Source organism: Budorcas taxicolor, chromosome 9 (assembly GCF_023091745.1).
Source record: "Budorcas taxicolor isolate Tak-1 chromosome 9, Takin1.1, whole genome shotgun sequence".
NCBI lineage: Eukaryota > Metazoa > Chordata > Mammalia > Artiodactyla > Bovidae > Budorcas > Budorcas taxicolor.
This window is the reverse complement of record NC_068918.1, coordinates 65,873,173-65,889,262: the sequence shown is the minus strand read 5'-3', so window position 1 is coordinate 65,889,262 and position 16,090 is coordinate 65,873,173. Positions and strand designations below refer to the sequence as shown.

At 39.4% G+C, this 16,090-nt stretch overlaps 1 protein-coding gene across 1 annotated transcript in view; it reads left to right on the top strand.

The window, feature by feature from the left end:
• MAP3K5 (mitogen-activated protein kinase kinase kinase 5) overlaps window positions 1-14,225 on the top strand; it is a 227,169-nt gene extending 212,944 nt beyond the window's left edge. Inside the window, exons 26-30 of the mRNA XM_052645679.1 lie at window positions 3,259-3,502; window positions 10,146-10,258; window positions 11,239-11,351; window positions 12,872-12,948; window positions 13,666-14,225. Of these exons, the coding sequence (XP_052501639.1) occupies window positions 3,259-3,502; window positions 10,146-10,258; window positions 11,239-11,351; window positions 12,872-12,948; window positions 13,666-13,726 (608 nt within the window). The 3' untranslated portion in view covers window positions 13,727-14,225. The remainder of the gene's footprint in view (window positions 1-3,258; window positions 3,503-10,145; window positions 10,259-11,238; window positions 11,352-12,871; window positions 12,949-13,665) is intronic.
• The last annotated feature ends 1,865 nt before the right edge of the window (window positions 14,226-16,090 follow it).

Genomic DNA, 16,090 nt, shown 5'->3' with positions numbered 1-16,090 from the left:
CTCTTTTGCTGTCTTGCATACAGGGTCATCATTACCATCTTTCTAAATTCCATATATATATGTGTTAGTATTACTGTATTGGTGTTTTTCTTTCTGGCTTACTTCACTCTGTATAATCATTTTTTAAAAAATATTTATTTGGCAATGCCAGGTCTTAGTTATACAGCACATGAGATCTAGTTCCCCAACCAGGTATTAAACCCGGGCTCCATGCATTGGGAGTGCTGTCTTAGCCACTGGATCACCAGGGAAGTCCTCTTATTTTTAAAGATTTTTTTTCACTATTTTGTTCCCTTATAAATAATCCTGGAGTCAATCCTAGTAAGATAACTTCCATTCTGCCAACATTTTTTATGAAGCTAATATGGCTCAGCCCCTGTAGCAGGTTTATGTAAATTAAACACCTGATTTTGAGTTATACCTACAGCTAATACACAGAATGAAGACAAAAGGGTTTCCCTGGTGGCTCAGACAGTAAAGAGTCTGCCCGCAATGCGGGAAACTCGGGTTCTAGATCCCCTGGAGAAGGAAATGGCAACCCACTCCAGTGTTCTTGCCTGAGAAATCCCATGGACAGAGGAGTCTGGCAGGCTACGGTCTGTGGTATTGCAAAGAGTCAGACACAACTGAGCGACTAACACAAAGAATACTATAGATGAACTAGGAAATAGAATTTTGGAAGGAGAAAGGCGATGGTGCAGACAGCAGAATAGAGGTGGAGTTTGGCTAACCTTAAGAGATAAAGGGTAAGGATGTGGAGAAATTAGAACTTTTGTGCACTGTTGGTGAGACTATAACATGGTGCAGTCACTATGGAAAACCAATATGTGGCTCCTCAAAAAAAATAAAAATTACCATATGTTCTTTTGGGTATATATTCAAAAGAATTGAAAGCAGGATCTCAAATAGATAATTGCCCACCCAAGTTCACAGCAGCATTATTCACAATAGTAAAGAAGTAGAAGCAACACAAGTGTCCATTGATAGATGAATGGATAAACAAAGTGTGGAATATGCAAACAATGGAGTACTACACAGCCTTCAAAAGGAAGGAAAGTCTGACACGTGCAACAGCATGGATGAAGTTTAAGGACATTATACCAAACACAGGTCAATAAGGCAAAGACCGAACAGTTCCCTGGAGGATTTGGCAATGAATTGGCCCTTTGGCTGCATTGCTGTAGCAGCTATGTTAGAGTAGTGGGAGGGGTCTTCCATCACTCCCACTGGCGCCCTCCCCCAACACAGGGGCTCTTCAGCGGTGGTTCATGGACTCTCAGAATTGGCTTCAGGGAGTCAGTGAGCCCTCAAGAAACAGGGAAAATGCTGTCTGAATGTGCTTCTTTTCTGCATGGCTCTCGTCAGATTCTTGGTGGGTTCTGTGATCTAATGAAAGCTCCACATGCCCATAATGAGATATCACCCCAGACTTGTGGGAATGGCTAGCATTAAAAAGAATACAAATAACAAATGTTGGCAAGGATGTGGAGAAAAAAGAACCCTGCTACACTGCTAGTGGGAATGTAAACTGTTGCAGCTACTATAGAGAACAGTATAGAGATGGCTCAAAAAACTAAAAATATCATATGACCCATCAGCTTCACTCCTGGGTATATATTGGAAAGGAACAAAAGCACTAATTTGAAAAAATACACTTTTTCCAATGTTCATAGCAGCATTATTTACAGTTGCCAAGTTATGGAAACCACCTAAGTGTCCTTTAACACATAAAGAAGATGTGGTGTGTGTGTAAATGTGTGTCTGTGATGGGATACTGCTGCTGCTGCTGCTGCTGCTGCTGCTGCTGCTGCTGCTGCTGCTGCTGCTGCTGCTGCTGCGTCGCCTCAGTCGTGTCCAACTCTGTGCAACCCCGTAGACAGAAGCCCACCAGGCTCCCCTGTCCCTGGGATTCTCAAGGCAAAAACACTGGAGTGGGTTGCCATTTCCTTCTCCAGTGCATGAAAGTGAAAAGTGACAGTGAAGTCGCTTAGTCGTGTCCGACTCTTAGCGACCCCATGGACTGCAGCCCACCAGGCTCCTCCCTCCATGGGATTCTCCAGGCAAGAGTACTGGAGTGGGTTGCCATTGCCTTCTCTGGTGATGGGATACTACTCAGCCATAAAAAGGAATGAAATTGTGCTCTTTGCAGCAACATGACATGGATGGACTTGAAGAACCTTATGCTGAAGTAAAGTCAGACAGAGACAAACACTGTATGATATCATTTATATGTGGAATCTAAAAAAGACAAGCTAGTGAATAAAACACTGATACAGAGAACAAATTAGTATTTACCAGTGGGTAGAGGGAATGGGAAAGGGGCAGTACAGGGGTACAGGGAAAATAAGGGTCATTCTAGGATTATATGAAATACGTGTGAAACTTTTGAAAATTGTAAAGAATTATAGAATTTAAAGAATGTTTCTTTGAAAATAAAAGTTTCATGTGTCATAGCATATGGAGCCAAGTCCAATATTTCTGTTACCCTGATTTTACTTAAATTAAGAATGTAATTCCTTTTGGGGGGCCCATTTTGAGAACCTAATCACAACGTATAATGGTTTTTCCCATCAGAAGGTATCATCCCAATTCTGAAGTGACCTGCAGATGAACTCTTGGCCTACAGTCTGTTTAAACTGGAGACTTGTAACTTTTGTACTTTAAATCTTAGTGGTGAGTCAGTAGGTTAGCGTAGGACACACACTAAAAATTAACCTAATAGTCAAAAAGTCAAAAGCAGATAGGCCTGCTAGAATGAATATAAAGAATGTGTGTGTGTTTTCAGTACTTGCCCCTCCCACCTCCACACATTTTGAATGTTACAAGCAAAAAGCATTCTGTCTTCCTACTTTTGTTTATACAATCTCACTATATCTCACTTTCCTCATTTTCTAAGTGAGTTAATAGTTGACAGAATCAAAACTATGAATTTTAATTGGATAAACAAATTTTCATATTCTTAACAGGTTTTTACACAATTGCCTATCTGATTTTAACAGATTTCCCACGTATCTTATGTGCTGTGTGAACATTTTTCTTCTGTTTGAGTTAGATCATTCTGAGTTTACATATCTTATGAATTTTGCAAGTCTGCTGGAAGAACAAATCTGAAATAATGTGCAGCAATCCATCCTCACTTTTGGAAAAGCAGTTGGGAATACACCTTATTGATAGCAGGGGAGATGACATTCATGTCTTAAGAAATTAAGGCAGTCATTCTTATTTCATTAAGATTGTTGTTGATCATATGCTTAATAGAACTGAGGCCACATTTCAGCCTTGCATCTGAGAGTGATACTGCCGATCAAGAAGACTTGGATGCAGAAGGTGACCATGATGAACGGCCTTCAAATCAAACTGTCCGAAGACCTCATGCAGTCCTTGAAGACGCGGTGGCCACCTCAGGGGTGAGCACGCTCAGTTCTACTGTATCCCATGACTCCCAGAGTGCTCACCGATCACTGAATGTACAACTTGGAAGGATGAAAATAGAAACAAATAGGTAAGGCCTATTCCAATGTGAGTGGGTTTCTTTTTTCTTACTTTTATATAAGTGCATGTGCTTGGAGTCTACCTTAAAGATTGGTCCACAGAATATACATAAGGTAATTCCTTTTTCCCATTCATATAACCTTGATTTCATTCTTTATTAAAATGAGAGTTTCATTTTAGCCTCTTCAGTCAAATATGTTTTCTGCTTCTCCCAGTTCAGTCCTTCAGCACCTCTTCTTTGATCACTGCACTAAGATTTTCAGAGTAACTTAGTTGTAACCTCATAGACTGTTTGGGATGCAGGCTCAGAGCAACATGTACCATCCAGTAGATAGCTGAAAGACAAGAAGAGAGTCTGTGATATTGAGACCCATGACTTGGAATATCAGGTTCTTTCAGGAGAGGAAGAGCTCTGTTCTTAAAGAGAGAAAACTAATGGTTCAAAAGTTTTTCATTTTAGAACCTTAAAATGATGATCCACTGACCACATTTATGATTTTATTTTTAATATGCTGTATCATATCTGGAGTTTAATTTTTCTTTGTGAATTTGATAACACAGAACTCACATGATCAGGTTATTAAGTGAACAGGAAATAATGTCCTTGTGCTTCACAAGATGTTGACACAGTTCAAGGTCTGAATCTTTATGATTTATAGCTTCCTGTGCTGGTTACCGTTGACATGTGGTAAACTGACTTTATGACTTTGGGTTGACAGGGAAAACTTTTTTATTATTTCTATTTTTGGAGTGAATCAATAAACATTGTTCAAATATTTAGAAACCTTAGTTGAAAATCCAAGTTATTCACCAGGAAGATAAAAATATTTTATTTCTGGTCGTAAGTTTGGGTTCTTAATAAGCTTGAATACCAAGCTTGTATGAGTAGTACCAACCAACCTCATCCTATATTTAGAAACTTGAATTTTAGTTGCATGATTCAGTAAATCCATACTTAGCTTCTACAGTTTACATACAGAAATCTTTCTGAATAAAGGGAAAGTGGCTTTCTTGTTCTGTATCCTGGATTTTTAAAAAAATTGATTTATTTATTTGGCAACATCAGGTCTCAGTTGCTGCACATGGAATCTTTGTTGGGTCACGTGGGATCTCTTGTTGCGATACATGGCCTCAGTAGTTGTGGTGTGCGAACTCTTTAGCTTAGTAGCCCCACTACATGTGGGATCTTAGTTCGCTCACCAGGGATCAAACCCATGTCCCCTGCACTGCAAGCAGATTCTTAACCACTGGACCAACAGGGAAGTTCCCTTTTCCCAGTCTTGTCCTCTGAAACCCACCTCTTTACTTCCTACCTGTTACTTAGTGGAAAAGAATTGGAGTCTTTCCTAAGATTTCATTTAAATCTTCACGTCCTTCATTTCCTCCTCTTCTCAAGCAATATGGGCTTCCCTCCTAGCTCAGTTGGTAAAAAATCCACCTGCAATGCAGGAGACCCTGATTCAATTCCTGGGTTGGGAAGATCCACTGTAGAAGGGATAGGCTACCCATTCCAGTATTCTTGTGCTTCCCTTGTGGCTCAGCTGGTAAAGAATCCGCCTGCAATGTGGGAGACGTGGGTTCAGTCTCTGGGTTGGGAAGATCCCCTGGAGAAGGGAAAGGCTACCCACTCCAGTATTCTGGCCTGGAGAATTCCATGGACTGCAAAGAGTCGGACATGACTGAGCAACTTTCAGTTTCACTCAAGCAATAGTCCCATTATGATTCTCCATCCATTAGAGCAGCTGTTGACTTTAGTCACTTCTCTTTAATTTACTCTCTGGCACCCAGTCCTGAAGGGAGTTGTGTTTTCATACCTTTCTCTGATTTCTGGAGGAGGAGAGTGCACTCATGACTGTTTAGGTCCCGCCACCCACCCAACTCTGCCCACGGCTTCCAGACAGTAAAGCTACTTTATTTACCAGTGAGCCAGTACATTTGCTCCTCTGGCTCCTGAACCTTCTGTGTACTTACCCTGGCTTATGTCAATAGAACATGCCTCTCCTAAGTGCAGCCTCTTCCTTCTCTCCTCGGCCCATTTGCATTACCCTGACTTACCACCCCCATGGTCCCCATCATCTGTCCACCATGCTTGCTCCACCCGTGGTCCCTGGCCACTGCCCTTCCCCGGCTGCTTTCTTCACATCTCTTTCCTGAGGGTATCAGATAGCTAAGGTCCTGCTCCCCACATCTGCCCACAGGAATTACCATGTCTTGATTACATTAGGATGTTGTTGCAGTTCTTACAAAGGCCACTCATTTATGTTTTCTATGTATTTACACGCATATGTGTGAAATCTCTATGGTTACTGGCCTCCTTTTTTTCTTTTTCTAGTAGAATCTCCCACAGCTCCTCCATCAGCCCTAGAAAAGTGAGACAGGGCACAACATTCACTTCACGTAGGGATGTAAAGAAAGGGCGGCTGCATTAGGACAGGTGCCAACAAGGGGCGGGTCATGTCTACACCGGTCCTTGTAATTTTCAGTTGAATATTACTTGATATACAGATGTACATATATTGCAAAATAAACTTGAGGAAATGTTAATGTATTTTTAGGAAAGGGTATAGTCCTCAGGTTAGAAATAGTAAGTTTATATTTAGGATAATCACTGATGAATATCTATCCAGCTCTTGATTATTCGATCATCAATAATATTAAATAGTAGAAAGTAGCAAAATAGCTTTAGGAAGCATGTTTTACTTAAATATAAAGTATATGCTTACCTAAAATGTTCTGAAAATAATTCATTTCACATAAGGAATTGGGACGATATTGCAGAAGTAGTTAAAATCTAACTCAGGAGGAGCTGACTTGTTATCTGATTTCCCTTTCCTGCAATTCTGGAATTACCCACCAACCCAGCTCCCCACCCTCACCTATTTGAGTTAAAAAATTGACCTCATGGCTGATCCTTGCCAAATTTTTCTGGCACAGAGAGGCAGTCAATTGCCTTGGTTTCAAAGGATTTCCCTATTAACAGAAGACTAAGTGAAAACAAAACTGATGGACTGGATATGGCCTAAAAATAAATAATTTTGAAGGCTGGATTTGGGACAAATGAGGTGGCCTGTCAGTGCTTTGCTTCCAATGTTAAGTTCTGGCTTTTAGGATAAAAAGGAAATACATAGTCTAAATGCGTGCGTGCTAAGTTGCTTCAGTCATGTCCAACTCTCTGTGACCCTATGGACCATAGCCCGCCAGGCTCCTCTCCCTGTCCATGGAATTCTTCAGGCAAGAATATTGGAGTGGGTTGCCATGCCCTCTTCCAGGGGATCTTTCTGACCCAGGGTCTCCTGCGGCTCCTGCACTGCAGGCAGACTCTTTATGGCTGAGTCACTGGGGAAGCCCATAGTCTAGATAGATGTAGTTAAATTCTAGAAAATTTCACTGTGTGTTCTTTGAGAAAAGCAGTAAGAACACTGCAGTATGAATACTATCGCTATTCATACTGTAAATTAGCATGAAAGACAAAAATATATACCAGACCAAAAATTGCCAAATTAAAAGTTCATACGAGCTTGCTGAAACTTTCTCTGAATACCATTTGTGTTGGAGTAGATAAGTCTCCCTTAATCCTCTCCTTCTTTCCTTCTTTCATTTCTACTGCCTAATCCATTTAAGTGTACACTGTTTACTCCACAGTTGTCTTTAAACAAGCTGTCTTCCTATAACCACTGTCTCTGTCTGCCTCCCACTGTTTTCTTTTTGTCTCACCTACTCACCTATTTTGCCAACAAAGGTCCGTCTAGTCATAGCTATGGTTTCTCCAGTAGTCATGTATGGATGTGAAAGTTGGACTATGAAAAAAGCTGAGTGCCGAAGAATTGATGTTTTTGAACTGTGGTGTTGGAGAAGACTCTTGAGAGTCCTTTGGACTGCAAGGATATCTAACCAGTCCATCCTAAAGGAAATCAGTACTGAATATTCATTGGATGGACTGATGCTGAAGCTGAAACTCCAATACTTTGGCCAGCTGATTCAAAGAACTGACTCACTGGAAAATACTCTGATGCTGGGAAAGATTGAAGGCGGAAGGAGAAGGGGATGACAGAGGATGAGATGGTTGGATGGTATCACTGACTCAATGGACATGAGTTTGAGTAAACTCCAGGAGTTGGTGATGGACAGGGAGGCCTGGCGTACTGCAGTCCACGGGGTCACAAAGAGTCGGACGCGACTGAGTGACTGAACTGAATTGAACTGAACTCTACTATAACCGTTTCTTCTACCTGATAGCCTCCCATGTCTCTGTCCTGTGGGAAAGGGGTGGAACCTGGAGGTCAGGGAGACAAACCCTAATGAACCCTGGGAGGCCTCTTGTCCAGTGCCTGAGTCTGCAGCAGAGAACAGACAGCCCTTCTTAAAGGCCAAACACTGTGTTTGGCATTCTACCTATGCTGATTCTCATCAATGATTACAGTAAATCCTCCAGAAAGTTCTACTTTTCCTTTTTACAAATGAGAAAACTGAAGCCCAGAGGCATTCAGTCATTTGTCAGGGTTAACACAGAAAGCTTATGGCTGAACCAGGATACAGGCCCAGGGCTGTCTCCAGCTGGGCTGTGCTGCCTTCAGACCATGTCAACTGAAGCAGAAACAAGCTTTTGGAATGGAATCTGGTCCTGAGTTAAATCTATCAATACTTAGAAAGTAAAACAAATAGAGATTGTTAAGAGCCATGAAACAATGTACCTTGATGATCTTATACATAATTATATTTGTTGTTCAGTCACTCAGTCATGTCCTACTCTTTGCAGCCCCATGGACTGCAGTACGCCAGGCTTCCCTGTCCTTCACCATCTCCTGGAGTTTGCTCAAACTCATGTCCATTGAGTCAGTGATGCCATCCAACCATCTCATCCTCTGTCATCCCCTTCTCCTCTGCCTTCAATTATTCCCAGCATCAGGGTATTTTCAAATGAGTCAGTTCTTTGCATCAGGTGGCCAAAGTACTGGAGCTTCAGCTTCAGCATCAGTTCTTCCAATGAATAATCAAGGTTGATTTCCTTTAGGATTGACTGGTTTGATTTCCATGCAGTCCAAGGGATGCTCAAGAGTCACCAAGTTCAAAAGCATCAATTCTTTGGTGCTCAGTCTTCTTTATGGTCCAACTTTCACATCCATACATGACTACTAGAAAAACCATAGCTTTGACTCTATGGATTTTTTTGGTGGCTCAGACAGTAAAGAGTCTACCTGCAATGCAGGAGACCCAAGTTCAGTCCCTGGGTCGGGAAGATCTCCCGGAGAAGGAAATGGCAACCCACTCCAGCATTCTTGCCTGGAAAATCCCATGGACAGAGGAGCCTGGGGGGCTACAATCCACGGGGTCACAAAGAGTCGACATGACTGATGAACTTCACTTTCACTTTGTCAGCAAAGTAATGTCTCTGCTTTTTAATATGCTGTCTAGATTTGTCATAGCTTTTCTTCCAAGGAGCAAGCATCTTTTAATTTCATGGCTGCAGTTACTATCTGCAGTGATTTTTGGAGCCCAAGAAAATAAAGTCTGTCACTGTTTCCATTGTTTCCCCATCTATCTTAAAGTATTACAATTCTGAATTCAAGTTACTCAAAGATAGTTTTCTAAAAACTCAGAACATCTCTGTTCACAACTTGGAATGTTTCCCTAGTAATGGGAATGGTGAATAGGTTACTACTTGGCTGTTGGTTGTGCAGTGAACCTTTCACCAGGCTCCCCCGTCCCTGGGATTCTCAAGGCAAGAACACTGGAGTGGGTTGCCATTTCCTTCTCCAATGCATGAAAGTGAAAAGTGAAATTGAAGATGTAAAATAATACTTCTCCTTATTTCTTTGGAGAATGTATCAGATACCAATGGGGAACTGAATGTACCAGGAACACAGCTGTCATTTTACTCAGTTCATTGCTCCCCTTAGAAGGCAGAAAAATAACAGTAACAAACACAACAACCCAAGCAATCTTCATTAACGTTTACTGAGGACTGATTATGTGCCAGGTACTGTTGGTGACCTCCTCTATAGTTGTGAAGTAAAAGTGTTAGTCACTCAGTCATATCCAATGCTTTGCTCCTCCGTCCATGGAATTCTCCAGGCAAGAATACTGGAGTGGGTTGCCGTTCCCTTCTCCAGGGGATCTTCCTGACCCAGGAATCAAACCCAGGTCTCCTGCATTGCAGGCAGATTCTTTACTGTCTGAACCACCAGGGAAGAGTTACTTCTCAAATTTTCATAGTTTAAAAGGAAGTGAGTACCTTTCTTCTTTGCACTCATTGCCTATTGTATTACCGGTGTTGACCAACTTTTTTGATGAGGGGCTATGCAGGTAAACACCGTATATAAATTTGTTTGCCATTATGGTCATAAAAGGAAACAGAACAACATTTCTGAATCAGCCAATTAGGGGTGCAAGTTTTAAATTCTTGTCTGGAAGCACACTTTCTAGAGCTTTGCTCAACTTGGATGTCTGTGGGTCTGGGAGCTTATTACATATGTAGAAACTCAAAGCTTCCTAACCAACCCTGCTCCCCAGCCATCTGCTGGATCAGAATCTGCATTTCAATAAAACCCCAGGATGTCTGTGTTCATTACAGCTTGAGAACCTTTGTCTAGAAGGTCATTCTGTGGCTGCTCCCACTTTATTATCCTGTCAACCAATATAATTTCCTTCTGCAGATTACTGGAAGAATTGGTTCAGAAAGAGAAAGAATTACAAGCACTCCTTCATCAAGCTATTGAAGAGAAAGACCAAGAAATTAAACACCTGAAGCTTAAGTCCCAGCCAATAGGTGAATAGCAGAAAATTTTAAAGTAATATTGTTCAGCCAAACTCCCACAGAAAACTAGAAAGTCAACAGGCAAACTTTATGTCATGGCTTCTTCAGCATCTGTCGCTTGTACCACAACTACAAGCAGAAATTGCTGTACAAAAATATCCAATTCTTAATTGTAGCAAACCATTATTTCTTATATGTACAGTAAAAATGATTCATAATTATCTTTTCCTGAGATTATATACTATTGAGGTAAATAGGGATCTCCATTTTTTTGTCTTTATTTCTTTTTAAGGATTTCACAGTGAAATTACTAGAATAATATAATACTATTTTGGTCATTTTGCATTTGTATTCTGTGTATTCTAGTGTTTTACAATTTGACAAGGCTTAAGTAGAATAAAGATAAAGCAATAGCAAGTCATAAGTTGAATATACTTTAAACTAATAAAATGTTTTGTCAATTATATCTGGTTTTTTTTTTTTAAGTCATAAATTGGAACTTTAAAGAAATCTATTCTGTGAGAAATTGGGGATGAAAGATAATCTTTAGGCAATCTTATTTAGCCCATTTAGAGGAAAATAAAAGTCATTATTTTTTGTTCAGATATAAGGTCCTTCCACATTATTGCAACTAGTGGAAAAAGAGATTATTATAATTATATGGTTCTCTGCTAATTATGCTCATCTTTGTTGCCTGAAAAACACACGGTATAATTTTGATGCATCATTTTATTCTGAGGCTATAAAATTGATACGAAACCACAAGGTGGAAGTATCATTAATTATTGTTAGTGACCCTCCATTTACTAGTATATTAAGCAGCCTTAAGGAGCTTGATTTATATTATCTTGTAGACTGCCGATCTCAATGGTTTCTATTAATTATCCTGTGATGGAGAAAAGTCTGTTAAAGTATCAGTAAATGTTGACTATCAAATGACCTCTGAAGCTAAGAATGTCCCTCCTTATCCCCCAACCCCAATTCTGTTCTAGATATTCCTGGGTTGCCTGTGTGTCACTCCAGTTCTCCTGGCACAAACACTGAAGATTCTGAACTTACTGACTGGCTGAGAGAAAATGGAGCCGATGAAGACACTATAAGTCGGGTAAAGAAAACATTCCATGAGACAAACATTTTTTCACTACTTTCCTAATGCTGAGTGCCTACTATGTGCCAGGCACGGGGGATACACTGGTGAGAAACTGACCCAGCCCTGCCTTCCTGAGGCTCATAGACTAGGGTAGGCAGACGATAATCAAAGAATTCCACATGTACAAATATAATTATGTCCTGGTCAAATCTGTAAAGGAAAGGTTATCAGGTATTAGGAGACAGAGGGAGGGAGAAGTTGGGGAAGGTTCTTTGAAAAGATAATTGGCAAGCTGGAATCTAAAGGAATGCTTAGGAATAAACTGTATGTCTGTTCTGGTATGGGGGAAAGACAAAAAGGGAAAACCATTTGGGGTGGAGGACAGAAACAGTGAGGCAGAAAAAAGCTCTGTGGTCCAGAACCCATAAGGATTTTTGTGCTGTTTCATTGAAAATAAAGAAGAGGAAAAATCAAGACAAGAACTAAAAGGAAAAATTCTTCCGCTTCTCATTCTTTCTCTTGTTTTTTAACTCTTAAATTCTTATGTGACATTCTTAGATTCCACTGGGCAGCAGCTATTTATTGTTACTTAATGAAATAGACTAGTTACTGAACTTATATCAGAAACAAACACTTTCAATACAAACTATATTATATAGGGAACTTTTGTAGTTAGCATGAATAGATTTCTTTATGTTGTAAGATCACATATATGTGCAGTAAGAGGTTATATTTCTATTATAGAAATAAATAGTTTATATAAATAGGAAATATTTATTTTAATACTATTTATGTATTTAATATTATTTATTTTAATATTATGTTGATTTCAGTTTTGTATTTAAATTTTTTAAATGACTAAGAAAAAAGATGAATTTCTTTTGGCTTGATAATTTATTAGATTGCTTAATAAAACTTAGGAGTCTCCTTAGAAATCTGCAAGCAAATTACAAAAATTAAAAGGAGTTTCTCATCTTTGGGAAAAATTTATCCAATCAAATTTTCCAAAATATTTTCCCCTCTAACTTAGACTCAAATAAAAATTAAGGAGTAGTCATTGATGACACACTAAATCACTGACCTTTTTGAAAGATTTAAAATAAAAAGCTTCATTTAAATTCAGGACTCTGAATTTGTACTAAGTATTGGAAAGTTTTCCAAAATGAAGTGTAAACAACACATTTTACCCACTGGGAAAAAATTAAGCTACAAGGCACTAAACCTTTTAAATACAAACATTATCTTATAAGCAGCAGATGTAATTACAAGCAAGTCTTACCTATTCATCAGAAGACCATTCAGAAGTACTGTGTCACTTGTCATCTTTCTGCTCCTAGAAGTCGTGTGGATGTAATTCTTTGTAATTATTTTGTAATGGGGGAACTTTTTTCTAATAATTCCAAAAGATTCTGTCTTTAGTGAATTTCCTTTTAGATTTATTTTTCATTATTGCAATGTTTACATTATGGATAGTTTGCTACTTATGGAAGTGCAAAAGACATCTTACTTTTGTGTGTATTTTACTTTCTCCACAGTTTTTGGCTGAGGATTATTCATTAATGGATGTTCTCTACTATGTTACACGTGATGATTTAAAATGCCTGAGACTAAGGTACCACTTTTCTTTCTGTTCAGTCTCATCATGATGGAAAGAGCACTGGGCTGAGATCAAGAAGCCTGGGTCCCTTCCCAGATGATTGCTAACTAGCTCTAACTAGCTCTCCAGTCTTGAGTAGAGTGCTTGAGTTCTTAGCTGCTCTGAGTAACCTGAGTTGCTTGGACCAGGCTATTATTGGGAGCACTAATAACCAATATGTCCACTTTAGGAAATGCAAATCAGCCAGAAGAATTTCTTGATAACATATCAGATGAAGACCATGCAGATATCTTAAAGCTGGTATTTTAAACCAAATGCTCTAATTTGGTTCATGATCATATCATACTTATTAAAAATACCATGATGAGGTGCTGATTTGCCATCCAAATAACATGGTATAACCTGAACACAGTTTCTTACAATAATTTGTTGTTTCCATCAGGCCAAGCACAGACATAATTATTACTCCTATCTATCTCTAGAAAGATGCATTTCAAAAGTGCTGAAAATCTAAAATGATGCTTTGGGCTCTGGTTGTCTGTGGGAGTGGAGAGGAAAGGCATGGAGGGGTGAGGAGAAAATATATACAAAAGAATACATCAGGACTGACAAGCCTTTGGGATCTTCATGTTCTGATCAGAGCCGCTAAAAACTAAGAAGTCACTTTCATATTGCAAGGGCGCTGCTTCAAGTGAAGCCTTCTCTTCACCATGTTCTTGTGTCTTTACACAGGGGCGGGATGCTGTGCACACTGTGGAAAGCCATCACTGACTTCCGAGACAAACAGGCTTGACTGTCACTCAGTTTGTTTCCAACTTTCCATGGAGATTCTAAAAATGAATATAGACCTGATCTTCTTCTAGGGGAGGGAGAATCAAAGGGACAGGAGAAAGAAGCTGCACTTTAAATCCAGTATTTGTTTACTCGTGTTAAAAAAAGAATAGATGAAATACACTGAAATTTCCTAACTGTTTCTGTTCTGTGATTCATGAGGACTCTTTATAAGGACTCTCAAAATAATCCCAAACACTGTGATGTTTGGGATTATTTTGGTCTGAACATTTTTATGGAAATATTTTTAATTCAGCAGCTATAATAACTCAGCCAAATGTTTATTTCACACGAAACAGATAGAACATTTCATGTGATTGTGCATCACTGGAACAAAACCAAAATGTGACCATAACTTTTTAGGCTTATGTGTGTTTGTATTATACCCTGATCATCTGAGTAGAAGTGCGTGATTTGGATTATTGTATAAAGTTTATGGGTTTTTTTTTAAGTGTGCAGAATCTGAGAGCAGTGGTTTTTACTTACCTGTATTAATTGTAATATTAACTCTATTTTGTAACTTAAGTTTCTGGTCTAGAGTACATTCGTTGGAGTCATTTATGTACTACTGAACTGTACCAGTTGCACCTGCCTGAATCCTAGTAATGTTAGCTTGTTCTAAAGCTATCCCTTGTGTCATATCTACTCTACAAAGTAAAAAAGACTCTCAAATACTGTTTTGATAAATTCTAAAGCATTTGTATTTTGTTTTGGCAATCTAGATAATTACTGTGTCGAAATTCTAACTGTTCCTTCAGCTCCCACATTAAATAGACTCTGTCTTCTCTTCAAGTACTCAAAGAGCAACTTGATGTCCAAGTCATTCCTTGGGGCTACTGAGTGGTAAGAGAGAGAGGACATGGAAAACAGAATAAAAGAAACTCAGTGGCTTTTTCTCAAGACCCCAAGTTACCTTGGATGACTACTGTGTATCTCAAGGGGTCTGCAAATAGCACCCCACTGGGGAACCCTGCATTTTCTCTCTCCTTAATTTTAGTTCTCATATTTGAGGTAAATATTTTTATATTAAGCTGGATATGTATTATATTTTATAAGACTGCCCACATGAATAGGATGAAGTCTGAAGCTCCTAGATGGATGAATGACATAAACAACTTTCTTAAATACAGAGGAACGTGTTTATTATGCAATATAGAAATAACAGAGCTGATCTTGTATCATGACTTGATCCATATAGAACAGTCTTTAATAAAACAGGTAGTCATCTTTATTTCTAAGTGAAAATCAACATACAGTATATGTTTTATATATTGCATTAGAGTGTGCAAAAAGTTCTCACCAGTATGTTCCTATTTGATACTTGCAACAACACAGCTGCATTTTTTTCTTCCACCCCAATCCTGAGAACAGTCCTGTGTCCTATGGAGAAATCTCGAAGGAGGTGAGGTGTAAATGAAATCACAAATCATTTCACTCACACTTAAAGACAGGAGAACTTGTTTATCAAGCCACAGTTCATATCCCCACCTGTAATGGTTAAGTGCTTCTTTTAAAACCATATATATATATGTATATATGTATGTGTGTGTGTATATATATATATACACACACATCAAGCTACCTATCTTGAGCCAACTCTTTAATGATGTAATCTCCTCTTGGGATCTCCCTCCTACCCTATGTAGTAGTAGTGCTTAGTAGCTCAGCTGTGTCCAACTCTTTTGTGACCCTGTAAACTGCAGGCCACAGGCTCCTCTGTCCATGGGATTATCCCAACAAGAATAGAATACTGGAGTGGGTTGCCATTTCCTACCCTGTATCTATGGGCAAACGTTTCTCTATCCCTATATGGTTCATAATATATTCCTAGACTGGCATCCTTGGGGTTTTTTCAGAATTCTGGGCGTTAATCACAAAAGAAGGCAGTTCCATTATAGCTCAATTTCCATGAAAGTTTTGCACTGAAAGGCCATTGGCATCGATCAAGGCCAGTGATTCTCAACCCAGCTTCATGTTAACATGATCTGGACACTTAGAAATATATATTGATGCCACCGTCTCAGAGAAACTGTTGTCACTGGTTTGGGGTAGGGCCCAGGGGTCTTTTTACAAAGCTCTACAGATAATTTAAGGCTTCCTTGGTGGCTCAGTGGTAAAGAATCTGCCTTCAGTGCAGGACAGGCAGGTTCAATTCCTGGGTTGGGAAGATCCCCTGGAGAGGGAAATGGCAACCTGCTCCAGTATTCTTGCGTGGTAAATCCCATGGATAGAGAAGCCTGGCGGGCTACAGTCATGGGGTTGCAAAAGAATCAGACGTGACTTAGCAACTAAACAACAACAGATAATTTAACAATAGAAACAACAG